This window comes from Rhincodon typus, chromosome 7 (genome assembly GCF_021869965.1).
Source record: "Rhincodon typus isolate 14 chromosome 7, sRhiTyp1.1, whole genome shotgun sequence".
NCBI lineage: Eukaryota > Metazoa > Chordata > Chondrichthyes > Orectolobiformes > Rhincodontidae > Rhincodon > Rhincodon typus.
The window spans coordinates 49,353,802-49,378,278 of record NC_063338.1 but is presented as its reverse complement, the minus strand read 5'-3'; the positions used below and the strand labels follow the sequence as shown (position 1 = coordinate 49,378,278).

Sequence of the window (24,477 nt, the reverse complement as noted above, 5' to 3'; positions counted from 1 at the left end):
GCCACTACATACCCACTGTTGTTATCACTAACAGTCCCCATTAACAACTATTCACCCTCCCAGTCTGATCATTAGCAACTCCTTTGTCTGTCCAACTGTCTTTCTCTCTCTTTGGGCTCTAACCTATCGTTTACTCCCTATCCCACCCACCTCCCTATTTTCTGCACATAAACTGATGTTTTCCCAGCCGCCATCAGTTCTGAGGAAGGGTCACCGGACCCGAAACGTTAACTCTGTTTTCTCCTCTACAGATGCTGCCAGACCTGCTGAGATTTTCCAGCAACTTTGTTTTTGTTCCTGATTTACAGCATCTGCAGTTCTTTTGGTTTTTATGATGTAAAAGCAGCTTATTTTAAGGAACACCCTAGAGAAATAAAGCGAGGCAGCGATGGTTAGTGGTAAATGTGGTACTGTTCCCTACTGCTGTCCCTACAATCTGACCCCACCACCAAAAAGATATTCCCCTCCCCATCCCTCTCTGATTTCTGCAGGGACCATTCACTCCACGACTCCCTTGTCAGCTCCACACTCCCCACCAACCCCTCCACCACACCCAGTACCTTTCCCTGCAACCGCAGGACGTGCTACACCTGCCCCTACACCTCCGTCTGAGGCCTCAAACAATCTTTCCAAATTTGGCAGAGATTCACCTGCACTTCATCTAACCTTATCACTGTATCTGTCGCTCCTGATGTGGTCTCCTTTATATTGAGGAGACCAAACGCAGACTCAGGGACCTGTTTGTGGAGCATCTGCACTCGTCCTGCCTTGACTTACCGAAATGCAAAACCTCACATTTATCTAAATTAAACTCCATCTGCCACTCCTCACCCCATTGGCCAATCTAGTCAAGGTCCTGTTGTACTCTGAGATTATGTTCTTCACTGTCCACTACACCATCAATTCTGGTGTCATCTACAAACTTACTAACCATGCCTCCTATATTCACATCCAAATTGTTTATATAAATGATGAAACGCAGTGGGCCCAGCACCAATCTTTGCAGCACACTACTGGTCACAGATCTCCAGTCCAAAAAACAACCCTCCACCACCTCCCTCTGTCTGCTATCTTCAAGCCAATTTTGTATCCAACTGGATAGCTCCTCCTGGATTAAATGTGATCTAACCTTGCTAACCAATCTACCGTGCAGAACGTTGTCGAACACTTTACTGAAATCCATAGCGGCAACGTCCACCGCTCTGCCTTCATCAATCTTCTAATTTCTTCAAAAAACTCAATCAAGTTAGTGAGACACGATTTCCCACGCACAAAGCCATGTTGACTATCCATAATCAGTCTCTCCCTTTCCAAATACACGTAAATCCTGTACGTCAGAATCCCACCAACAATTTATCCACCACTGACATCTGGCTCAATGGTCTATAGTTTCCTGGCTTTTCCTTACCACCTTTCTTAAATAATTTCTTTATTCTGGTAATGATTCATCACAATATTGAACTGCAGCACCAACTACAATGTACAATGGAAAGTGAATCATTACATGACCAAGATTAAGATTATTTCAGTATCAGGTAGCACTGAAAGATGGAATGAAATGTGGAGGTAACAAGGTGATTAGCAGGAATAGCTAATCAAACCTGCCCTGACACTCGTGATGCCTGGAATATGATAACTACACACTCTCCACCCTGCCTTTAAAGAGAAATGAACGTGCGGAGACCTGTGTGTGAGCTTGTCTCAATTAATTCTTCTCCCCAGTGACAACTGAGGGGGAAAAAAATCTCAAAAACATTTGTCTGTGACTCCTCCAAATAACTAGAATATGTCAGTGATCACATGGATGTTATCATCAATTACCTGTTGATCCATTTCACTTTCTGTGCTGTGATCATTACCCAGCCTGTTGTGCGTACCCTCTTATGGCCTGAGAGTTAGCACCCTCTGCACCAGGTTGCAAACGTACTCGTTTGGCTGGGAATTTTTTTTGTTCTCTCAGCCTCCCAAGAAAGTATCCGTCAGGTTGAATTTTAAGTTTGTGTAATGCCCACAGTGGCTGAGGGAGATTCCTGAATTCATGACTGTAAGCTGCTTCAGGTCTTCCACGGCAACCACTTTCTTTGGCTGAATGCAACTGTCATTCCTGATTGTGACATTACAGCAGTCCAGAATCTTTGTACTGAATACAGCATCGGGCTCTCCTGGCCAATACTGCTTAGATACAACATCAAGAGCATCTAACCTCATTGTGACGAGAGAAATATTTACCTCATCCCCAGCTCTTATTTTATTTGCTTTCAACCAAAACTGAAGCCTTCAGTGGTCATTACCCCTTTTCTTTGTTCAGTTTAAAGACAACACCCACCCACCCCCCAACCACGTCCCCAGGCATGCCTTTTGTGCCTTTTATTTCATTGAGAGACTGTGTGGTCTCACTAAGCTGCAACAAAGTGAACATGACATACAAACTGTGCAAATATTCTCCCCATCAACTGCAGCACTTTCATAACACACATGCTTCACTTCCTAATTTGTCTCCTCACTCCAAGTTCCTCTCTGTCCCTGAGGATGGTGATGCTGTTTAGCCTGGCAGCGTGCAGCTAACATAAATAATGCTCTTGACTGCAGAGAGCAATAGAAACATAGTTGAAAGGAGCAGGATAGGCCATTCAATCCCTAGAGCCTGCTCCACCACTCATTATGATCATGGCTGATCATCAAGCTCAATACCCTAATCCCACCCTCCCCCATATCCCTTGATGCCTTTAGCCACAAGAGCTATATTTAACTCCTTCTTGAAAGCACATAATGTTTTGGCCTCAGCCACTTTTTGTGGTAATGAATTCCACAGGCTCACCACTCTGGGTTAAGAAATATTTCCTCATCTCAGTCCTAAAAAGTTTACCCCTTATCTTTAAGCTATGACCCCTGGCTCTGGACTCCCCCACTATCGGGAACATCCTTCCTGCAAATAATCTGAGTAGTCCTATTAGAATTTTATTCTTCATTCTTCTAAACTTCACTGAATACAACCCGAACTGCCACATGGCTCCTCATATGTCAGTCCTGCATTCCCAGGAATCAATTTGGTAAACCTTCGCTGCACTCCTTCTGTAGCAAAAACATCCTTCCTTAGATGACGAGACCAAAACTACACACAATATTTCAGATGTGGCCCTCCAAGGCCCTGTATAACATAGCAAGACATCCTTGTTCAATACCTTTGTTTCCAACTGCACTGTTCCCATACTACTACAAAAATCCTTGTTACAGTCTGCACTTGAATGGGGTCTTATACCCCACTGCTTGGTCAGTTTGCTCATTCATCTTGCATTCCTTGGCGACACAAGCTGCAGGAACCTCAAAGCTTTGGACAACAGCTGAGGGTTTCAAACTCCAATCCTACATTTTGCTCATTGTCCCTAGTACATCCTTATGGCTCAGTACCAAATTTTGTTTGGTAATGCCCGATACACAGTAGGACATTTTATGAAATTAAAGGTGCTATAAAAATTCAACTTGTTTCATGGTCAGACTGGATGACTGATGTGACTTTTACATATTGTGGATTTGTGCCCTGATTAGAGTTTCGAACATGGAAAAAGGAAAGACTGTTGTCCATTGACCCTTCACCAAACTTGACCATGTCTAAGGAAGATGTGATTGCACCAGAAAGGGTGTAAAAGGATATCATTTGGGCCAGAGTATTTCAGCCACAGAGAGAGACTGGACAGGCTGGATCCATTCTCCCAAGAGCAGAAAAAGCCGAGGGGCACCTGATCGAGGTGCACAAAGTTCTGAGGGGTATAGACTGGGTAGATAGGGAGAAACTGTTCCCTTTAGTAGAAGGGTCAATAATGAGGAGTCATAGTTTTTAGTAAGAACCAGAAGGTTTAGAGAGTACTTTGAGGATATTTTTCACCCAGAGGGTGCTGGGTGTCTAGATCTCACTGCCTAAAATGGTGGTACAGCCAGAAACCCTTGAGACATTGAGTAACTATTCAGCTTAACACCTGAAACACCAAAGCGTACAAGGCCATGGGCTAAGTGCTGGAAAATGGGATGAGAATAAACGAATGATTCATGACCAGCACAAGCACAATTAGCCAAGGGCTTCTTAGTGTTCTGTACAAACTTTAGATTCTATACCCTGTCTCTTCAAAATGACAGCTTGTCTGCTTAACACAATGACCTGCCCCTTTGGGAATTAGCCCATCTCTTTAGGATCATGGCCTGTCCCTTTAGAACATAAGAACTAGGATCAGAAGTAGGCCATTCAGCCCCTTGAGCCTGCTCCACCATTTAATTTGATCATGGGTGATCCCATTTCGACTTCAATTCTCCATAATCCTTCAGCCCCTTAGTAATTAAAATTCTGTCTATCTCCTCCTTAAATGTACTCGATGTCCCAGCACCCACAACACCCTGGGGGAGTGAATTCCACAGGTTCATGACCCTTTGAGGGAATGAATTTCTGCACATCTCTGTTTTAAATTTGCTAAGGTCAAAAATCACACAACACCAGGTTATAGTTCTACAGGTTTATTTGAAGACACAAGCTTTCGGAATCTCACTCTATGACCTCTCATTGTAGATTGTCCAACATGAGGAAACATCTTTTCTACATCCACTTTGTCAATCACCTTTAGCATGTTATATACCCCAATATTTCTAAACTGTAGTGAGTACAGGCCTAAACTGTCAATCTCTCTTCATAAGACAAACCCCTTATTTTTGGAATTAATCTGGTGCATTTCCTCTGAAGTGCCTCCAATGCAACTACATCCCTCTTCAAATAAGGGGAGCAAAATTGTATGCAATACTCCAGATTTGGTCTCACTAATGCATTGTAATATTGCAGTAAGACTTCCCTACTTTTATATTTATTTATTTAGCAAAAAATGCTAAATTTCCATTTGCCTTTCTTATTTCTTGTTGTACTTGCATTCTGACGTTCTGAAATTCATGCATTGGGACACCCAGATCCCTTTGCAGTGAAGCACTCTGAAGATTCTTTCCATTTAGATGATAAATTGCCTTTCTGTTCCTCCAAGAAAATGGATAACCTCATTTCTATTTCTTCATTGCAACTTATTTTCCCACCTATTTTATTGTCATCTGCAAATTTGGCTACAGTACATTTTAACACTGCAACCAAGTCATTAATATAGAGTGTGAACAGTCAGGGCCCAAAGACCAAACACTGTGACGCCATCAGTTACTACTTGCCAACCAGAAAAAGATCCATTTATCCTGACTCTTTACTTTTGTGAAGATGTCATAGGAATGCTACACAGGAACACTTGGTCAGCAGTGTGATGGCCTGAGATCTCCAAAGACTTTGAGGATCTCATCACCAATTGCAAGACCTGCACCATCCCCGGACCAGAGCAATAAGAATGGTTGATAACCACCACATTCCACACTAGGCTATGGGATGGTATGGCCACTGATCTATTTATATTTGATGGAAGGTTTAAGCTCATTGTCATTGATTATTTCTCCAGATGGATAGAGGTTAAGAAGCTTCATAACACAGGTACAGATGCTGTTATCAGAGTCTGGCATGAGATATTTGCAACACATGGTATCCTTGACGTGCTGGTTCGGATAATGAGCCACGGTTTGCTAACGAGTACTTCTGCTAATTTGCTGCCTGTTCTGGATTGAAACATATTACAAGCTGAACACCATAGCCACCCTCAAAAAGGGAAGTCAAGTACAGGCTCAAGTCTATTAACTCACTCTTGAAGAAGAATACTGTACACAACAGATCATATAATACAATGGGCACCATTATGTGAGGTGGTTGTCACATCTAAGATTAGGGATGTGAACGTGGAAGGCATGGTCATTAGAGGATTTGCAGACCATCAGAGATTGTATATTGATTGTTCTGCCAAAGCAATCATACAAAGAAATCACAAGAACCTCATCCCTTTATGAGTTTAATGGTCTATCATAGATCAATTGGACTGAATCAATGTGTAACTGGACAATGCAAGGGAACCACAGACCTCAGATTTGTCAGAAAGAGAATCAAAGTCAATGGTCTCCCACCCAGCAAACTAGCAGTCTTCTGATTCCAAAGAGAATGTATTCCAGGAGAATAGTGAAACCTTCAGATGAACTGAATTGTTGAATCAGAGACAAAAACAAAAATTGCTGAAGAAACTCAGCAGGTCTGGCAGCATCTGTGGACAGAAAGCAGGGTTAACATTTTGAGTCCAGTGACCCTTCTTCAGAATCTTCTTATGCTTTCCCTCCACCAATGCTGCCATACCTGAAGAGTTTCTCCAGCAATTTCTGTTTTTGTTTCAGGTTTCCAGAATCCGCAATTCTTTGTTTTACTTGATTGTAAAATCAGTGACTTTGGGAGATGGGGTTGTGGTAAAATGTCAAGAGTAATGATGGGGAAAAAAAAAGCTTGGGGAGAATTGTTGTGCATGGGTCGAAATATTTTTGAAAGAGTTAATGCCAAAGAGTGCTATATGCTCCACGCAATATGTGAAACTAAACATCTAGCCATCTCAAAGTTTCTATAACATTGTAAATCATATCAGTGTAATCTAGGATTAGTTACTAACATGTAATAAACTATATATTGTTAACTACAAGAGACCTTTCCAGTTAGGGTAGGAAATGATCTTCCTCTACCACACTAGACCAAGCAGGCCCTATAGTTCCTACACTTAAATGGGATGGTTACTGCAATCTTCATCATACAATGTAGTGAGCTGGCATGACCACACAACTCATATGAATTTTAAGAATCCAACTGTATAAAAATTCTGAAATAAGTATGTTCTATTCAGCAACGCACAAAAATTTCTGTTTAGAAAGGAATTCCAATCATTTCTAATCTACAATACTTCCTCAGGAATAGAGTTTCTATTTGAAATCTAGAATCACATTTATTTTAAAAAAAACAACAGCATCATTTTCAGCTCCTTTCTTCTGACCTTTAATTGATTCCACGATTTGCTCAAAATATTTAACCTCTAATTGTCCTCGAGAAGACACAGCAACAGAGATCTGGTAGCCTTGGGGAAACACAATTAAACATACTTGCGCTTCAATAATAGAATAATAAATTCTGTGTAACATAGGATAATATTAATGCCCTAATTAAAAAGTTAATCCCCTGACTAGCTATAAATAACACCAAGTAAGATTAATTCGAAATGGTCATAAATTTGAATACATAGTACAGGGAATTTAGGAAGAATATGGCATATTTAATTTGAGGCTTGTTATCATAAGCCAGAAAAAAACACCAATCTTTCCTAAATATAAATGTTGGGTATACTAATGCTATTTTAATGGTGTTACATGTTACATTTAATTCTGAATTTAAAAATGCCAATTTTTGACTTGTGTGCTGGAAGAGCAGAAGTATCCAATAGCTTAATAGTCAGGAGACACCTTCTGGCATTGTTTTAGAACTGCACCTTAAGAATTTATGAAATTCTACAGTAACTTCAAACCCTATGAAAATCCACAGATACTGCCATTGTAGGTAAGGATTTAAAAATCAGAGGATATTGTGCATTATTTTTAAATACAATAAAATAAAGTGGAATAAGTCATTTAACTACCCACTTGAATTTCCTATCCGAGGAACACCGATAAAAAACTTCAAAGCAAAGCTAACGATTGTGATGTTAAGATTGTAGCTAAATTTAAAAGGAATAGTAATGTCAATTATTTCTTAGCTGGTGTATGGAAGGAAAAATAATAGTTCATCAGTGTAAGGTTATGGATTTGATCAAAACTATTAATTTGTAATATGAATGGTTCATATACAAAATAACCATGACTTGGTATCTAGGAGTACATTTTAGAGAAATCATTTTATTCAAATATTTTGATTTTCTAAATGTAATAAGTTTTCCCAGGTTAACCATTAATGCCCCAATTATAGATTTTGAGAAATAAGTTTATTATTAGCCAGAACAAATAGCTCCACAGCAATCAAAAAGGTAGAAAAATGGTTAGTAACACTCATTATCAATTAATATTTGACAGATTTCATGAGAACACTGCCATATATTTAATCATCTGGAATTATTTTTGGCAGCTTGATTGATGCTAACTTTGAGGCAATTTTATGTTATGAATATTGGTGCAATATTGCAGTTATCCAGCTACTACAAATATGATTTTAGGAGATCAATTGAGAACTACTTGCCAGTTTGTTATGATAGTGTCTGACACAAGTCAAATTATTTTCCTACAATAGACACCCATATGCACACATTTCAATGCCTTAATTGATTCACAGAAATGTATTCACAACTTTATACAACGAACCTTAGAAATCATAAGCTACCCAAGTACATTTTAATTGTGAGCTTTGCAGATTGGGTAGTGTTAACTGACCAATACTTGAATGTTGACTGAACAATATACCCCTTCTGAATCCCCTTCTGAAGATGGTTTCTTACCATTCACAAGCCAGGTAATCCGAGGATGAGGTTTGCCATCCACAGAGCACTGTAGGATAAAATCCTGACCTTCGCTCACTCTGCATTCCTTCAATACACTAGTGAAAAATGGTGGTACCTCCTCTTCCTTGGAGCCTTCAATTGATCAATCAAAAATAGTCCATCATATTTTGTACACAGACTCTGTACATATGCATACATTAGGTGTATAATTTAGCCCTCCCACAATTATTTCAGAAATAATTTACTTGGTTAACACTTCTCATTCTGATAAAGTATTGCTGTAGGAATCACTGTAGTACTGGCAGGAAGTAATGTTTAAGTTGCCTCATTTCAGTTGATTGATAGCTTCCTGAATTCAATTAAAGCCTTCAAATTAAAGTGGAATACGATATGATAAGTTTAATGAATTTGTCAGAAACAACTTTTATTCCTAAGCAGAAGCATTAACCAATTTATTTTAAGTAGCCCATCTTACCTGAAGCAAGCATTCATGCAGATATACCCCACAGCATTAATGTAAAGGACCAAATAAGTTGTCTGCCATTTAATTTTATTTGGGAAATATGCAATCATACGACTGCGCTGTTAAATCAAGAGGCCTTGTCTGTAGTTTAGAAATTATTGTTGTCAACATTATTACATGAACAGATTTTCCCAAATGAGAAATTCATTTGTTGTTTTAACGCATGAAGTGGAGGTGCTGGCATTGGACCGGTGTGGACAAGGTTAGAAGTCAGATGACACCAGATTACAGTCCAACAGATTTATTTGTAATCACAAACTTTCGGAGTGTTACGCCTTTGTGAGAGAGAAACACACAGAACATAGAATTTATAGGCAGAGAGATCAGGGGGCAGAAAGATCAAAGGATCATACAAATGATGTGAGTGGAGTGTCAACAGGTGACAGGTGACCAGGAGTGTCAGACGCTGTGAGTAAAGTGTCAACAGGTGAATAACAAGCCAAGGGACGATATATAATCCGATTAAATGAGGCAGAGAGATAATTACAAAAAATTAAAAATAAACAGGTGCTGGAGACAAACCAAATAGCTGGAATAACACGATAGGTATAAGAGTCACATGCCGAGAGTCTAACCAAAGTAATAAGTAATCCAAAACTGTACAAACTAATTAAGGTAGAGAGATCATAACAATTTATCAAGGTGACAGTGACAAAACAGGACAGTAAGGAAGATTTTACAGACACAGAACTGTGTGGTGAGGTCACATGCAGTGTGACATGAACCCAAGATTACAGTTGAGGCCATCTTCACGGGTATGGAAAGTGGATATCAGTTTCTGCTTGGCGATTCTGCGTTGTTGTGTATCTCGAAAGCCACTTTGGACGACGCTTACCCAAAGATCAGAAGCTGAATGTCCTTGACTGCTGAAGTGTTCCCCCACTGGGAAGGAATATTCCTGTCTGGAGATTGTTGTATGACATCCATTCATCTGTTGTCGTAGCATCTGCATTGGTCTCACCAATATACCATGCCCCAGGGCATCCTTGCCTGCGGCGTATGAGATAGACAACATTGGCCGAGTCACACATACGAGGTGGGTGATGTTCCCATGTGTGATGGTAGTGTCAATGTTGACGGTCTGATGATCTGTCAATGTACTCATCGATCACCAGTTCTGACATGCCACAGCAAAAAAACTGTAATGACCTCCTCGGAAGACAGACACAGGATATGACCGATAGAGTGCCCTTCGTCATCCAGTATTTCCCTGGAGTGGTCAAACTATGCCATGTTCTTCACAGCCTTCAACATATCATTGATGACGACGAACATTTTGCCAAGATCATCCCTACGCCTCCACTTCTTGCCTTCAAACAACCACCAAATCTTAAACAGACCATCATTTGCAGCAAACTATCCAACCTTCTGGATCACATCGACCACAACACTATACAACCCTGTCACGGCAGCCTCTGCAAGATATGTCATCCAACACGTACAAGACAGATAGTCATGCGACCCGGCAAACGTTGTCTATCTCATATGCTGCAGGCAAGGATGCCCTGAGGCATGGTATGTTGGCGAGACCAAGCAGATGCTACGACAACGGATGAATGGGCACTGTACAACAATCGCCAGACAAGAATTTTCCCTCCCAGTTGAGGAACACCTCAGCAGTCAAGGACATTCAGTCTCCGATCTTCAGATAAGTGTCCTCCAAGGCAGCCTTCGAAATACACAACAACGCATGAATTGCCTAGCAGAAACTGATAGCCAAGTTCCGTAAGGATGAAGACGGCCTCAACTGTAATCTTGGGTTTATGTCACACTGCATGTGACCCCATCACACAGTTCTGTGTCTGTAAAATCTTCCTTACTGTCCTGTTTTGACACCGTCACCTTGATAAATTGTTATGATCTCTCTACCTTAATTAGCTTGTACAGTTTTGGATTACTTATTACTTTGGTTAGACCCTCGGTATGTGATTCTTACACCTATTATGATATTCCAGCCATTTTGTTTGTCTCCAGCACCTGTTTATTTTTAATTTCTTGTAATTATCTCTCTGCCTCATTTTATCGGATTATAGGTCATCCCATGGCTTGTTATTTAACTGTTACTTTACTCACATCATCTGACACTCTTGATCAGCTGCAGAAACCTATTATTTGGCCTGTCGACACTCCACTCACACCATTTGTATGATCCTTTGATCTCTCTGCCCATTGATCTCTCTGCCAATAAATTCTATGTTCTGTGTACTTCTCACTTCACCTGGCGAAGGGGCTATGCTCGGAAAGTTTGTGATTACACATAAACCTGTTGGACTTTAACTGGTTTCATCTGACTTCTGCCGTGACTTTCATGCAAGTATTGGCCAAATGATCACTAATGTATCTACAAATATAGTAAATCGTGTCATGTAATCACATCAATACTCATCAAGAAACATGACCAACAGGATATTCTTTGGTTACATTTTTGTCTGTCTGAACTGTAATTATTCCATTAGTGAGTGACTTTGTTCAAAATGTATGCACCAAAATTAGCAGATTAAAGCAGTGCTGGTGTGGCTGAAGTTATGAAAACATTTGGAAAAACAGTCAATAAACACTGAACTGAATGGTCATTTCCACTAATATTGGCACACAAATTAACAATCATCACAAGAAATAATTTATCCTGAAAGGCACACATTTTAACTGAAGTGAGAGCATAAGAAAACCAGCAATATAAGAAATATTAACATATATTTGCTGTAGTAATAGCCTTTATTCTTTGGAGCTACTAGTAGGCTAAAAAATCTACTGAACCAAAATTATGATTTGAAGGAGAATATTCAGAATTGGCATGCACATGGAATTACCTCAGTTTGTATCCAAAGGCGAATGTGCGGCAGGACTTCAAGTGGCAGCTACTGAAGTAATTACCATTTATAAAATCTACAATTCACCACCAAGCATTGACCATTCTATACTAATTTCTGTCTTATAAATTATAATAATTGCTCATGACTGTTCAGCTATCTTAATATGGCATTGCTGTAAAGGCAAAGTCTCGAAGTTCTCAAATGAACTTCAGTCCCTTTAGTATTCAGGAGCAAGGACAGAATGATAGGCTGATCCAGGTAGCAGTGCACTGGGGAGACAAGTTGTATGTAAGTCCATTGCAAAGGGCACAAGAGAAGATATCAACGATCACCCTTGTTACGGCCAGGAGAAGGACAAGTGGTCTCACAGACTCCGGAAAGAAAATGTAGGTCTCCCATGTCAATTTTCTTCCCCAGTTATGACACCTTGTCAGACAGTCCTGGCTACCAAACTCTCCAGTCATCTGGTTTTTGGCAGGCAGTTTCTGTGCCTCATGGTTTTTCATCACTCCCTAGCAGGTGGAAATTCATTGGACAGCATTTAACTGAGGCTTGCAAGCTAAATAATCTGTGCCTCAATCCTGGAGAAACAGACTAAAATTCTACTTCCCCAACCAAGGTTCAACTAGAACTAAAGTTAGGACTAAAGTGATAGTCACAAGGATTTTGTAGATTTTCCTGAACTGAGTTGGAACATAGAAGTGCAAGTTTGGCTCCTGAATTGGAAGCACGGAGTCATTCCCAGGGCAGCTGCTGACTGGAGGCAGGACTGTCACTGCCAGAAACAGTTTGGAAGCTGCCCCATGGGATGCCTGATGCTAGGCAGTCTGTTTAAAAGGCTTACCTTTGTGCCTTGGATACAGTTACAATAAAAGAAACAACAAAAATACTTCTCTAGCCCTCACTCCTTACGCACTCTCACACTCCTAATTCCCCATTAATGCTATCACATGCCATCCCATGTCCTACCAACCCCAAATGGTCCCTTATACCCTCTATGCTAACTGATGCTCCTCTAACATACTCACGGATCCTCAAACCCTTAATACTGACCTATATTCCCCCATCCACCCCATGTCCACTTATACCCTCTATGCCTACCCATACCCCTTTATCAAGCATCCATCATCCTTACATCCTATGTATGAACTTGCCCAGTATCTACCATGGGCAGACCTAGGAGCCATGATGAGATGAAATAAAATAAAGGTCCAAGTATCTATTGCAGTCAACAGTTTTTAAAAACTCTCACTATCATTACTTAAATTCCTTTAAGTACTTAATCCCTTATAGAAACATACATATGTCTTAACAGTTCCACATATAAGATAGCTGATCATTTTATGACACTTGGAGCAGTCAATAAAACTGAACTTACAGAAGCAGAACCCTCCAACCCCGGCACATTGTGGAAGCAGTCAAGCAGCACTAATCCTCATGAGGAAAAACAGTGAAAGAGAAAACAACTGCAGGTTGATGTCTATGTTTTAAAACTTTAAAAGGCAGAAATTTAAATGACGACAGTTTAAAGGTTGCATAGAGCTTATCCAGTGTACATGAATATTCATATTTACTCTTCATATACCCAAATATGTATCTGACCTATCCCAAAGAGCACCTGACCTCTCTCCAAAAGTAGTGTTTTATTCTGCAAGTGCAACATTACTTGTCCAAATAACTCCTGGCAGCTTTAGACATTGAATGACTAATATTCACAAATTGTGTTTTCCGAAATTTTGGAAATTTGAAAATTGGTCTGTTTGAAGCCATGGGCATGCCTCCAGGAAACATAGCTGCGCATATTACAAACTACCCCTGATTTCTCTCCTACTCCAGTCACCCCTACACCCCAAACTCCATGGCAAAAATGCTGGGTTCAGTGGCAGAACCTCTGGAATTGGGGCTGTAATGCTACGCTGGCTAAGGCACAGCCCTATTCCATCTCTGTGAAAATTCATGCCATAGAACATTGAAGCACAGAAGAACGGCCATTCATCAAATGGGGTCTGAATTGTCAGAAATGGAATTATGCAGCTTAATCCCAATTTCCAGCTCCTGTTCCATAGCCCTGTAGGACACTAACACTAGACATGTGTATCTCTATGTGTAGTGATTGCAACAAGGTCAGCTAGGTGGACATCATAGAATATGATTTCCCTGACTGGGGCAATGAATCTGGTCCAACCAGGGAGATCTGGCTGATAGGTAAGAACAGGAATGTCAGAGGTTCTGTTCACAAGAGCTGGCACTGAGGTAGCCCGATCAGGGTCAAGGACTCTCCAAATGTAGATATGGGTGGTTTGGTGATGGGATACCAGCCTCTGTGGAGTTATTTCACTATGCATTTATTAACGTGATGAGATTGCCTATATTGCTGCATTGTTATGAATATAGGGTCATAGATATTTGCATCAGTCCAATTTTACACATTAGTTTTGAACTCTGAATCAAACGGTTTTTTTGACATTTCCGCGTGCATTAGCAGTTAAGATCATAAGATATAGAAGCAGAGTTAGACCATTTGGCCCATCATTCGATCATGGCTGGTATATTTCTCAATCTCACTCTCCTGCCTTCTCCCCTTAACCCTTGATCCCCTTCCTAACCAAAAACCTATCTATCTCTGTCTTAAATACACTCAATGACTTGACCTCCACAGCCTTCTGTGACAATAAGTTCCACAGTATCACTAGCATCTGGCTGAAGAAATTCCTCCTCATCTCAGTTCTACAGGGTCATCCATTCACTCTGAGGCTATCCCCTTGAGTGCTAGTCTCTTCTCCTAGTGGGAACATCTTCTCCATGTCCACTCTATCCAGGCCTCTCAGTATTCTGTAAGTTTCAATCAGATCCTCTCCACCCTCCCCCCACCCCTGCATGCTTCTAAACTTTACTGAGTACAGACCCAGAGCCCTCATCTGCTCCTCATATGACAAGCCCTTTATCCATGGGATCATTCTTTAAACACCCTGTGGACCCCTTCCAAGGCCAACACATCCTTCCTCAAATATGGGTCCCAAAACTGCTCACTATATTCCAAATGCAATATGATAAGAACCTTATACAGTCTCAGCAGCACATACCTACTCTTGTATTCTAGCCTTATTGAAATGAATGCTAACATTACATTTCAATTCCTGATTGCCAACTGAACCTGATTTAGGACTCCTAAGTCCTTTTGTGCTTCAGATTCCAAAGCCTTTCCCCATTTAGAAAAAAGTCTACATCTCTATTCTTCCCCAAAGTGCATAACCTCACATTTTCCCACATTGTATGTCATCAGGCCAGGGCAGGCTATCCGTAATCCCCTTGTTTACCTACCCCTGTCTTATATCTTTGATAGGAAGGATGTTGTTAAACTTAATAGGGTGCAGAAAAGATTTACGAGGATGTTGCTGGGACTGGAGGGTTTATAGATGGAGGCTGAATAGGCTGGGGCTTTTTCCACTGGAGCATCGGACACTGAGGTGACCTTATAGAGGTTTGTAAAATCATGCGGGGCATAGATAGGGTGAATAGCCAAGGTATTTTTCCGATGGTGTGGCGAGTCTAAAGCTAGAGGGCATAAATATAAGGTGAGAGGAGAAAGATTTAGAAGGGACCTGAGGGGCAACGTTTTTCATGCAGAGGATGGTGTGTGTATGGAACAAGGTGCCAGGGGAAGTGATGGAGGAACGTATAATTACAACTTTTAAAAGGCACCTGGATGGGTATATGAATAGGAAAGGTTTAGAAGGATATGGGCCAAATGCTGGCAAATAGGACTAGGTCTGATTACGATGTTGGTTCCGCATACATGAGCTGGACTGAAGGGTGTGCTTCCGTACTGTATGACTCTAGACTCTCTCTTTCTCTGGGCTTCAGTGGTGTTCCTCAGGGATCGGTGCAGTTTGTAATTCATATAAATGATTTGGATAAGAATTTAGGAAATGTGGTTAGTAAGTTTGCAGATGGTACCGAAATTGGTGGTACAGTAGGCAGTGAAGAAGATTTTCTAAGATTACAAAAGGTTCTTAATCAATTGGGCCAATGGGCCGAGGAGTGGCAGATCAAGTTTAATTTCGATAATGTGACGTGTTGCATTTTGGTAAGACAAACAAAGGCAATTAATAGTAGGGCCTTGTGGTGTATTGTCAAATAAAGAGACCTAGGGGTTCAGGTACATAGTTCCTTGAAATATGTGTTACTGGTAGACAGGGTGGTAAAGAACAAAAACAAAGTTGCTGGAAAAGCTCAGCAGGTCTGGCAGCATCTATGAAGGAGAAAACAGAGTTAACGTTTCGGGTCCGGTGACCCTTCCTCAGAACTGTGGTAAAGAAGGCGTTTGGCATGCTTTCCTTCTTCGCTCAGACCACTGAGTATAGGAATTGGGATGTCATGTTGCGGTTGCACAGGACATTGGGGAGGCCACTTTTGGAGTGCTGTGTACAGTTCTGGTTGCCCTGCTTAGGGAGGATATTATTAAATTGGAGAGGGTGCAGAAAAGATTCACAAGGATGTTACCGGGACTGGAGGGTTTGAGTTATAAGGAGAGGCTGGATAGGTTAGGATTTTTTTCACGGGAGCATAGGATGTTGACAAGTGACTGTATAGAGGTTTATAAAATCATGAGGGGCATAGATAAGGTGAATAACAAACGTCTTTTCCCGAGGGTAGGGGAGTTCAAAACTAGAGGGCATAAATTTAAAGTGAGAGGAGAAAGATTTAAAGGGGCGTGAGGGAAAACGTACTCACAGAAGGCGATTCATATGTTGAATCAACTGCCAGAGGAAGTGGTAGATACATGTATAGTTACAGCATTTAAAAGACATTTCACATGAATGGGAAAGGTTTAGAGAGATATGGGCCAAACACCGGTAAATGAGACCAGTTTAGTTTGGGCAACTCGGTCTGCTTGGATGAGTAGGACCGAAGGGCCTGTTTCCATGCTGTTTGACTCTACGATTCTATGATTCAAACTTCTTCCTCTCAAACTGCTGAGTGATTCTGTCATATTATGGCCACTGCCCTCTAGGGGTTCCTTCACCTTAAGCTCCCTAATCAAATCTGCCTCATTGAAGATCATCAAATCCAGAACGGACCGTTCCCTCGTGGGCTCTACCACAAACTGCTCTAAAAAAAAACCATCTTGCAGATTTTTCATTAATTCCTTTTCTTAGGATCTGCTACCAACCTGATTTTCCCAGTCCACCCACATACTGAAGACGCCCATGATTATTATAAGAGTACCTTTCTTACACTCCTTTCCTATCTCCTAATTTATTTTCTGCGGCACATCCTGACTACTACTGAGGGACCTGCACACAGCTCTCATTTGGCTCACTCTTCCTTTATTGTTCCTCAATACTATCCACACAGATTCTATGCTTTCCCACCCTATATCGATTCTTGTTATTGACTTAATTTAATTTCCTAGTATTAAACCAAGTATTGTGGGATCAAGTAACACACAGGCAAGACTAGGTAAAGATGGCATACCCGTTTCTGAACTGAGCATACATTAGTCAAATAGTTAGATTTTTAACAACAATCTGAAAGTAGGGGTCATTTTCTGGTGCTAGGTTAAGGCTTAACAAAAATCTTCTAAATTGATTTTGCAATCTAGTGTTATGGGATCTGATTGCATGACCTAACGTATGAACACAAGAATACTATTCCAGTATTACATGAACCTAATCCTAATCCTTCCTGTACTCTTAATAGCAATTTTAAAATAACATTTTGGGAAGTTACTTAATGGAACCAGGCTACTTGCCTGTTACACTCAATGTCCAGTTCCTGGAAATCTGGCCTCTGCGGTTTGTCACCGTGCAGCTGTATGAGCCACTATCTTCCATATTTACGCAGCTAATGCAAAGATGTTGAATCCCATCCTTTTCATACATTTCAAGACCACCTGTTCCTTTCAGTAAAACTCCATTTTTTGTCCACTTCACTTCTGGTTTTGGATTTCCTGTAACTGTATAACACGAACTTAAATCAAAAATCGTACTACAGTATATGAAATCTCAAGGGACGTTGAGAAAAACAAATAATAAATGTGTCACAATAACCCAACTGGATGATCATTTAAATCATTTTGGGAACCAACATATATAATTTGGAAAACAAGGGCAGGGGTTGCTATGCTACTGGCATTTACCACTTTAAATGTGTCGATGACCTGCAGTTATCAAATAAAAGCCACCACACTGAATCTCACAGACAGCTGTTCTTGAACAACTTTAGAAATAGTCTGTAGAGAATGGATTGCACTTTGCCCCAAAAAGTACCCAATCATTGACATCTAGTTCACTTGAAACAAATCAGCTCTTTTTAACTTGTCACTGAATGATGCCACAATCCAATATCATAGCACTCTCAAACTGCTAGCTGTATTTATCCAGGCAGGTCCAGAATGAGATGATCACATCAATTCTACTTTGAAATGAGCTAATAGCCCTTCTGTACATGCTTCTTTAGCTGAAATACCATTCCCTCTCCAGCAACGATCTCGTCATCATTTTCACATTTTATTCGTCTTGTTTTGGTACATGGGACACCTGTTCCTAATCCCAAAGCAGCAATACAAAGTAATTGAAAATGTTCAGAAAGTGCTTGCAAAGTCACTGTTGCCCCTAGTTATTGTAATTACTCAGATACCATACATGAATATGGCCGAGAGACACTATCAAACTGATGCAGTAAACGCTGCCATTCTTTTGTGAGTTTGTTGTCGAACTCCAAAATTCATTATTCATTACCTGCAAATAGATCTCACAGCGACTACAGAATTCATACTAACTGAATTAAGGTATAAAATTACCAAGTTTGTGAAAAATCAAATGCTATATCTCTTCTACACAACAAAAACTCTAACGGCTATTAATCTTTGAACATTTAATAATGAGGAGTCCCTAATCTGTTAATTGGTACATTATTCTACTCAATTCTTTCTAACAATCTTTTTGTTTTATATTTTACTTGGTGTAATTGATTGTAAAGTTTATGTCAATTTGGCATTTGACTGAAGTTCACTTTCAAATAAATAAACCTTTGATGATCACACCCATTGATTATGATGCAAGTGCCATGAGGACTTCATGCTACATGTTCACATGAATGATCCCCAGATCCAATTAGTGCTAATCACATTACTCATTGGCTGTATGCATCCAACAAGGATGAATATCCTGAGTCGCTGGCAATTATCCTCTACCTCTTAAAAGAGCAGAAACATTACTGCATGAGCAGGTGCTTAGAGTTGTGGTTGAAGATAATTTGGTCTGTTTAAAAAGACTGAAGAATGGCACAACAAAGGGAATGAGTTAGCACTAAAAAGTCTTCAGATGCTGCAAGGGAGGCCATGCTGGAGGAGATGCAAAGTAATAAAGATGTCCTGAGATTGTGCTGAACTGCACTGGGACATTGATCAAGCTGTGTCAATGGGCTGCAACTATTAAAGGTGATGATATGCTTAGTAACTAATTCTACTTCTCATGTCTCACTTCCTCTTCATCTAATAACCTTATCTGATTTAAGCTGCAATTGTTCTAAGAAACAGCCCTACCTCCCTTACTACAACACCTGTTGTGCCTTTCTCCTCTCAGATAGCCAATGAAAGCACATCCTGGTTAGGCACTTAAGAAAACCCAGGAAGCCAATGATGATAAAGGCACAGCTACATAATTTAATTTCTCACCATCAATCTTTGTTCAGATATTGATACCATGTGTTTTTTTAAAAGATGAAGTTGGTTGGCGTACTTGTGGATTCGGAGGCAGGATGTTAGAATTTGGTGTTTGTACCAAACGTTAGTAGAGTAGTAACACCGTTGACGGATTTGTTAAAGAAGAACATAAAATTTCGGTGGACAGAACAATGCCAGGAGGCAGTTGAGAATTTAAAAACAGTGTTAACCACCGCACCAGTTTTAGCCACACCATATTTTTTTGAAACCCTTCAAAGTCACCATCACCAAGCGATGTAGGTAATGGAGCTGTGCTGTTATAGGAGGCTAATTGTGGAATTTAAAGGCCAATTAATTATTTTTCAAAAAAACTCAATATCCACTGTAAAAATTTCAACTAATGAAAAAGAGTTATTGAATTTGGTAATGGCCTTACAGTATTTTAATGTTTATGTTGCAAACAATGCATCAGAGACATTTGCATATAACAATCGCAATCCTTTGACATTTCTGGAAAGATTTAAGGACAAGAACACCAGATTATTTCGTTGGAGTCTCATATTACAAACATTTAATTTACAGATTGTACATGTTGTGGGTTGTGAAAATATCATCATGTTTGCTTTATCATGAGTTTAAAAGAAAAATGTTTATATAAGATAAAAATGATATACACAATTAGTATAAAATGTGTAACACCAGATTAATGAGTTATGGATCCAGTAATATAATGGAGTTAAGTGTTTTTTAAAAAAGAAAAAAAAAGAAGCCATCTTTTCATAATGATAGTTTTTTTTTAAAAGGGGGGAGGTGTTGTGAATTTGGGTAGAGAACTTATGGATTGAGGCAGGAAGTTAGAACTTGGTGTTTGTTAAATGCTTGGGGGGAAAGCATTGTGTGGTCCCTTTAAAAGATCATGTGCTTTTTCTGTGCTTAGAGATTTAAAATGGATGTCTGTGAGCAGCAGCTTGAAAGTTTGGAAGTACACAGAAAGCAGCCAAATTGAAATATTTGTATCAAAAGGCCGTACAGTTAGCAGGTCAAACAGAAGTTTTTATCAAAACATGAATTTAGTCAATCAATTTGAACCAGGCACTTAGATATCAAAACCTATTAAATTTAAATCTGATGGTTTTGACAACGTAGGACCAATCCTATTGTAAGAAATATTGATATGTCATCAAGGGTATAAAAAGAAGGGGGGAGTTGGACACAGCCCCAGAGATAGCTGCTGCTACCAAGGCTAACAGCCCTCAGCTCTTAAGAGAGAATTGCTGGCTCTCACAGTCTTCTCTATGTCTTAGAAAAAGCACCATCTAAATAACAACAGTACAAGTGGCACAACTAGTTAATATTCCTGACAGATGAATCAATGAAGAAGACCTTCCTGACAGAAGAATGAACAGAGAAGGCACAGAACATTCCAGAAGGCACATAATCTGGCTGTAATTTTGATAGGCTAAATTCTATATTTTTAAACATATAAGTTAGACTTATATTTATTGGAACAGCATACCATTAGAATCTTGCTTTATTCAGGAACAGTTAGCAGTTAGAAGGGACTTATTCAGTTTGTTAATAGTTTAGTTAATTTGTTCACTATTAGAGTTAGATAAATAAATTGTTACTTGTTGAGTTTAAAGTGGGTGTCAGGGATTTATTTTATTTAACCACTAGAAGTTGCTGAAAGGCAGGGTACACCACTTTTCACACTTCTTTTACAGATTATAGGATGAGGTGCACCTCTTTGTGTGTTTTGGTGTTAGTTCTCAGTGAGTGTCAGCTTGCGCTTTATAACAATGGCTTCAGGGCAGAATCGAGATACCAGAATGTCTGTGGTCAATGTTAAGGAGAACAGGGAAGTTTATACTTGTGATGATACAGGAATGAAACAAATTCATGGTTTCATTTGTTCACTTACTTTTACATCTGAATGTAACCTCTTCACCCTCCAGCACTGTCTGGCTTTGAGGATAAATAAGAAAATCAGGTGGTGATTCTCTGGTCATTGATTTTTGTTCTGTAATCTTTCTGCTTTCTTCTTGCAATTTCCCAGCTCTTGTCTGTGAATGCTGTATAGTTCTACAACCTTCAACAAGCAGCTGTGGGGTAACTTTCTTACTTTCTTCCATCTGCCCTGCCGGGTCCTCATTTCTTTCAATGATTGCTGGTTCCTCTACCTTGTGTGACTGAAGTATGAAAGTACTCTTGGATTTCTGATTTGTTATAATACTTTGTGCTTTCTGTTGGGTAGGGCCTGTTGGAATGTTTTGGGTTTTCTGTTGAGCAGGAGGTCTTGTAAACATTTGAGCTTTCTCTTGGATGGAGGATGTAGTGATTTGAGATTTCTGTAGGGTGGAGGCTGGAGGAAGAGTTTGGGATTTCTGTAGGATGGAGGATGTAGTGGTTTGGGCTTTCTGTAGGGTGGGGGCTGGAGGAGTAGTTTGGGATTTCTGTACGATGGAGGATGCTGTGGTGATTTGGGATTTCTGTAGGGTGGGGGCTGGAGGAGTAGTTTGGGATTTCTGTACGCTGGAGGATGCTGTGGTAATTTGGGATTTCTGTAGGGTGGGGGCTGTTGTGATGATTTGGTTTTTGTGTTGTATTGGAATTTTCTTTATTTCTACTTTTGATTCATGATGTGTTGTAGCATTTAGAATCTTTTGTTGGAGTGTGACATTTTTTACTTCTGACTTCAGTTCTGGATGAGACTTGTTTTCTTCGATTCTTTTTTCCAGTTGCTCTTCAGTCTCTGGTTTCTGTTTCTCAGGGGCTGCTACAACATGTTTCACCACTTTCAAATTCTCCTTGGATTGTATAGTGACTGCACTAGCTCCTTCCTTTTCCATTTGGATGCTATTTGCAGTTGTCTGTTTAGTTTCCAGACGTTCAATAGTTTTGGCAGCATCGCTTCTTTGTTGCGCTGAAGAACTATTAATAAATAAAAAAAGTCTTGTTACTTAATTGATCTTTTCACACACAGATTAATTTACATTGTATCAAATTAATAAGGAACCGAAATTCAGCATCCCGACAGATATAGTATATACGGTACACTTATTTTACAACTGGATTCACAATGCTGTTTAAAGTGTATACTTACACTTCAGACATTGAACACGTACCTAAAAAGATAACAAAGAAAATTTGTTTGAATATAATTTGTTTGAAACAAACCTATATGCCTGTTTCACCTGTCAGGTTTATGTCACAGAATCATACTGTATAGAAGAGGTCTTTTAGCCCATCACCAAAAATATGCTACATATGCTACATTAGTCCCACTTCCCCACACTGAGCTACGCTCATCCATATACTTTTAGATGTTTTGCAGTGTCAACTACTCTCCCAGGCAGTGCATACCAGACTCCAACTACCCTCTGGGATTTTCCTCAAATCCCCCTAAACCGCTTGCCTCTCACTTTAAAAATTAAAAATTAAATGTTATTGACCCCTTGACTAAGAGGAACAGTTGCTTTCTATTCACTGTGTTCATGCCTCGTATAATCTTATTCAGCCCTATCAGGTGAATTTATAATGGCTTATTAAAAATGCCAATATGATTAGATAAAGTTTTCCAAAAATGCAAATATCTCTGAGATGCCGTTCTGACTTTCTGATAAACCCCTGCAGTGTGGAGGTTAGAATATGGGTAGTTCTTCTTTTCATAACAGGAGCTATTCAGAAGCAAGTATAGAGAAAGAGAGCTTCAAACTAAAACAAAGCACGCTGTAAATGAAATTGGCATACCAACTTTGGGAATTTAGATTAATGAAAAGGGCGTTTATAATTCAATTTTTAATCCCAGTAGGAAAGTCTCAATGGGGAAGATTTCTCCAAAATTATCAACATTATCTGCTGGGATTAAGAACATAAAGTAAATCAAAATGTCAATAAGACCAATTTTAATTTTAGATTAAAGAGGGAAGCTATGTCTGTTACAGTAATGTGTACCAGCTAGTGTTGCGCAAGATAACATACAAAATTATTTCAAACAACTATGAGAAAGAGTAGTATTTTGGATGTTCATGACTACAAAATTTGGGTTTGAAGTCAGAGCATCATTACAGAAGGCGGTCATTCGGCCCATCATATCCATACCAGCTTTCTGTGAAATCTACTGACTAGTCCCATTCCTTCACAATTTTCCTGTAGCTCTGCCATTTTTTCTATTTGATCATTTTCCAATTCTTTTTCAAAAGTACAATTGAATCTGCCTTTAACACACAGCCAGGCAGTGCATTCCAGATCCTAACCACACATTGCACTCAAAGCTTTTTTCCTCATGTCATCTCTGGTTCTTTTGTTGATAACTCTAAATATTTGCCTCACTTTTGCCTAAAAAGGCTGAGCACCAATTTTAAAACACTGTATCCCCTGGTTTGGACTCACCCATGACAGAAATTTCCACATCCACCTTGTCAAGATAAGGTCTTACCTCCCTCTTCTAAACTCCAGAGAGAACAAGCCTGCTCTTTCCAATCATTCCTCACAAGATAATCCACTCAATCCAGGTAAACATCCTCTGAACTGCCTCCATGCATTTACACACATCCTTAAATAAGGACACTAAAACTGCACACAGTATTCAAGAGATCATCTTGCCAATGTATAACTGAATACAACATCCTTTTTTTTACGTTTACTTCTAACAATAAATGAGAGCATTCCATTCATCTTAATTACATACTGTACCTGCATGCTAACTTCTGGTGACTCATGCACTAGAGTACCTGGATTCCTCTGCACTTCGGAATTCAGCAGTCACTCTCTGTTCAGGCAATAATGTTTTTTTTAATTCTTCTGGCCAAAGTTTAAACTTCACATTTTCCCACATTATACTCCACAGCCAGATTTTTGCACTCTCAACCTATCTTCATTGGTCTGCAATCTTGTTATGTCCTTTTCACAACATACTTCCTACCATGAGATAGTAGGAACTGCTGATGCTGGAGTCTGAGATAACAAGATGTAGAGATGGATGAACACAGCAGGCCAGGCAGCATCAGAGGAGCAGGAAAGCTGATGTTTCGGGTCTGGACCCTTCTTCAGAGAAAAAAA

At 39.8% G+C, this 24,477-nt stretch overlaps 1 protein-coding gene across 1 annotated transcript in view; it reads right to left on the bottom strand.

Moving 5' to 3' along the window:
- The window catches only part of mylka (myosin, light chain kinase a), a 376,415-nt gene that overhangs the window by 185,454 nt on the left and 166,484 nt on the right, over positions 1-24,477 (bottom strand). Inside the window, exons 9-12 of the mRNA XM_048599211.1 lie at positions 22,520-22,541; positions 21,338-22,347; positions 17,503-17,706; positions 8,409-8,543 (exon numbers count right to left, since the gene is read on the bottom strand). Coding sequence (XP_048455168.1) covers positions 8,409-8,543; positions 17,503-17,706; positions 21,338-22,347; positions 22,520-22,541 — 1,371 coding nt within the window. The remainder of the gene's footprint in view (positions 1-8,408; positions 8,544-17,502; positions 17,707-21,337; positions 22,348-22,519; positions 22,542-24,477) is intronic.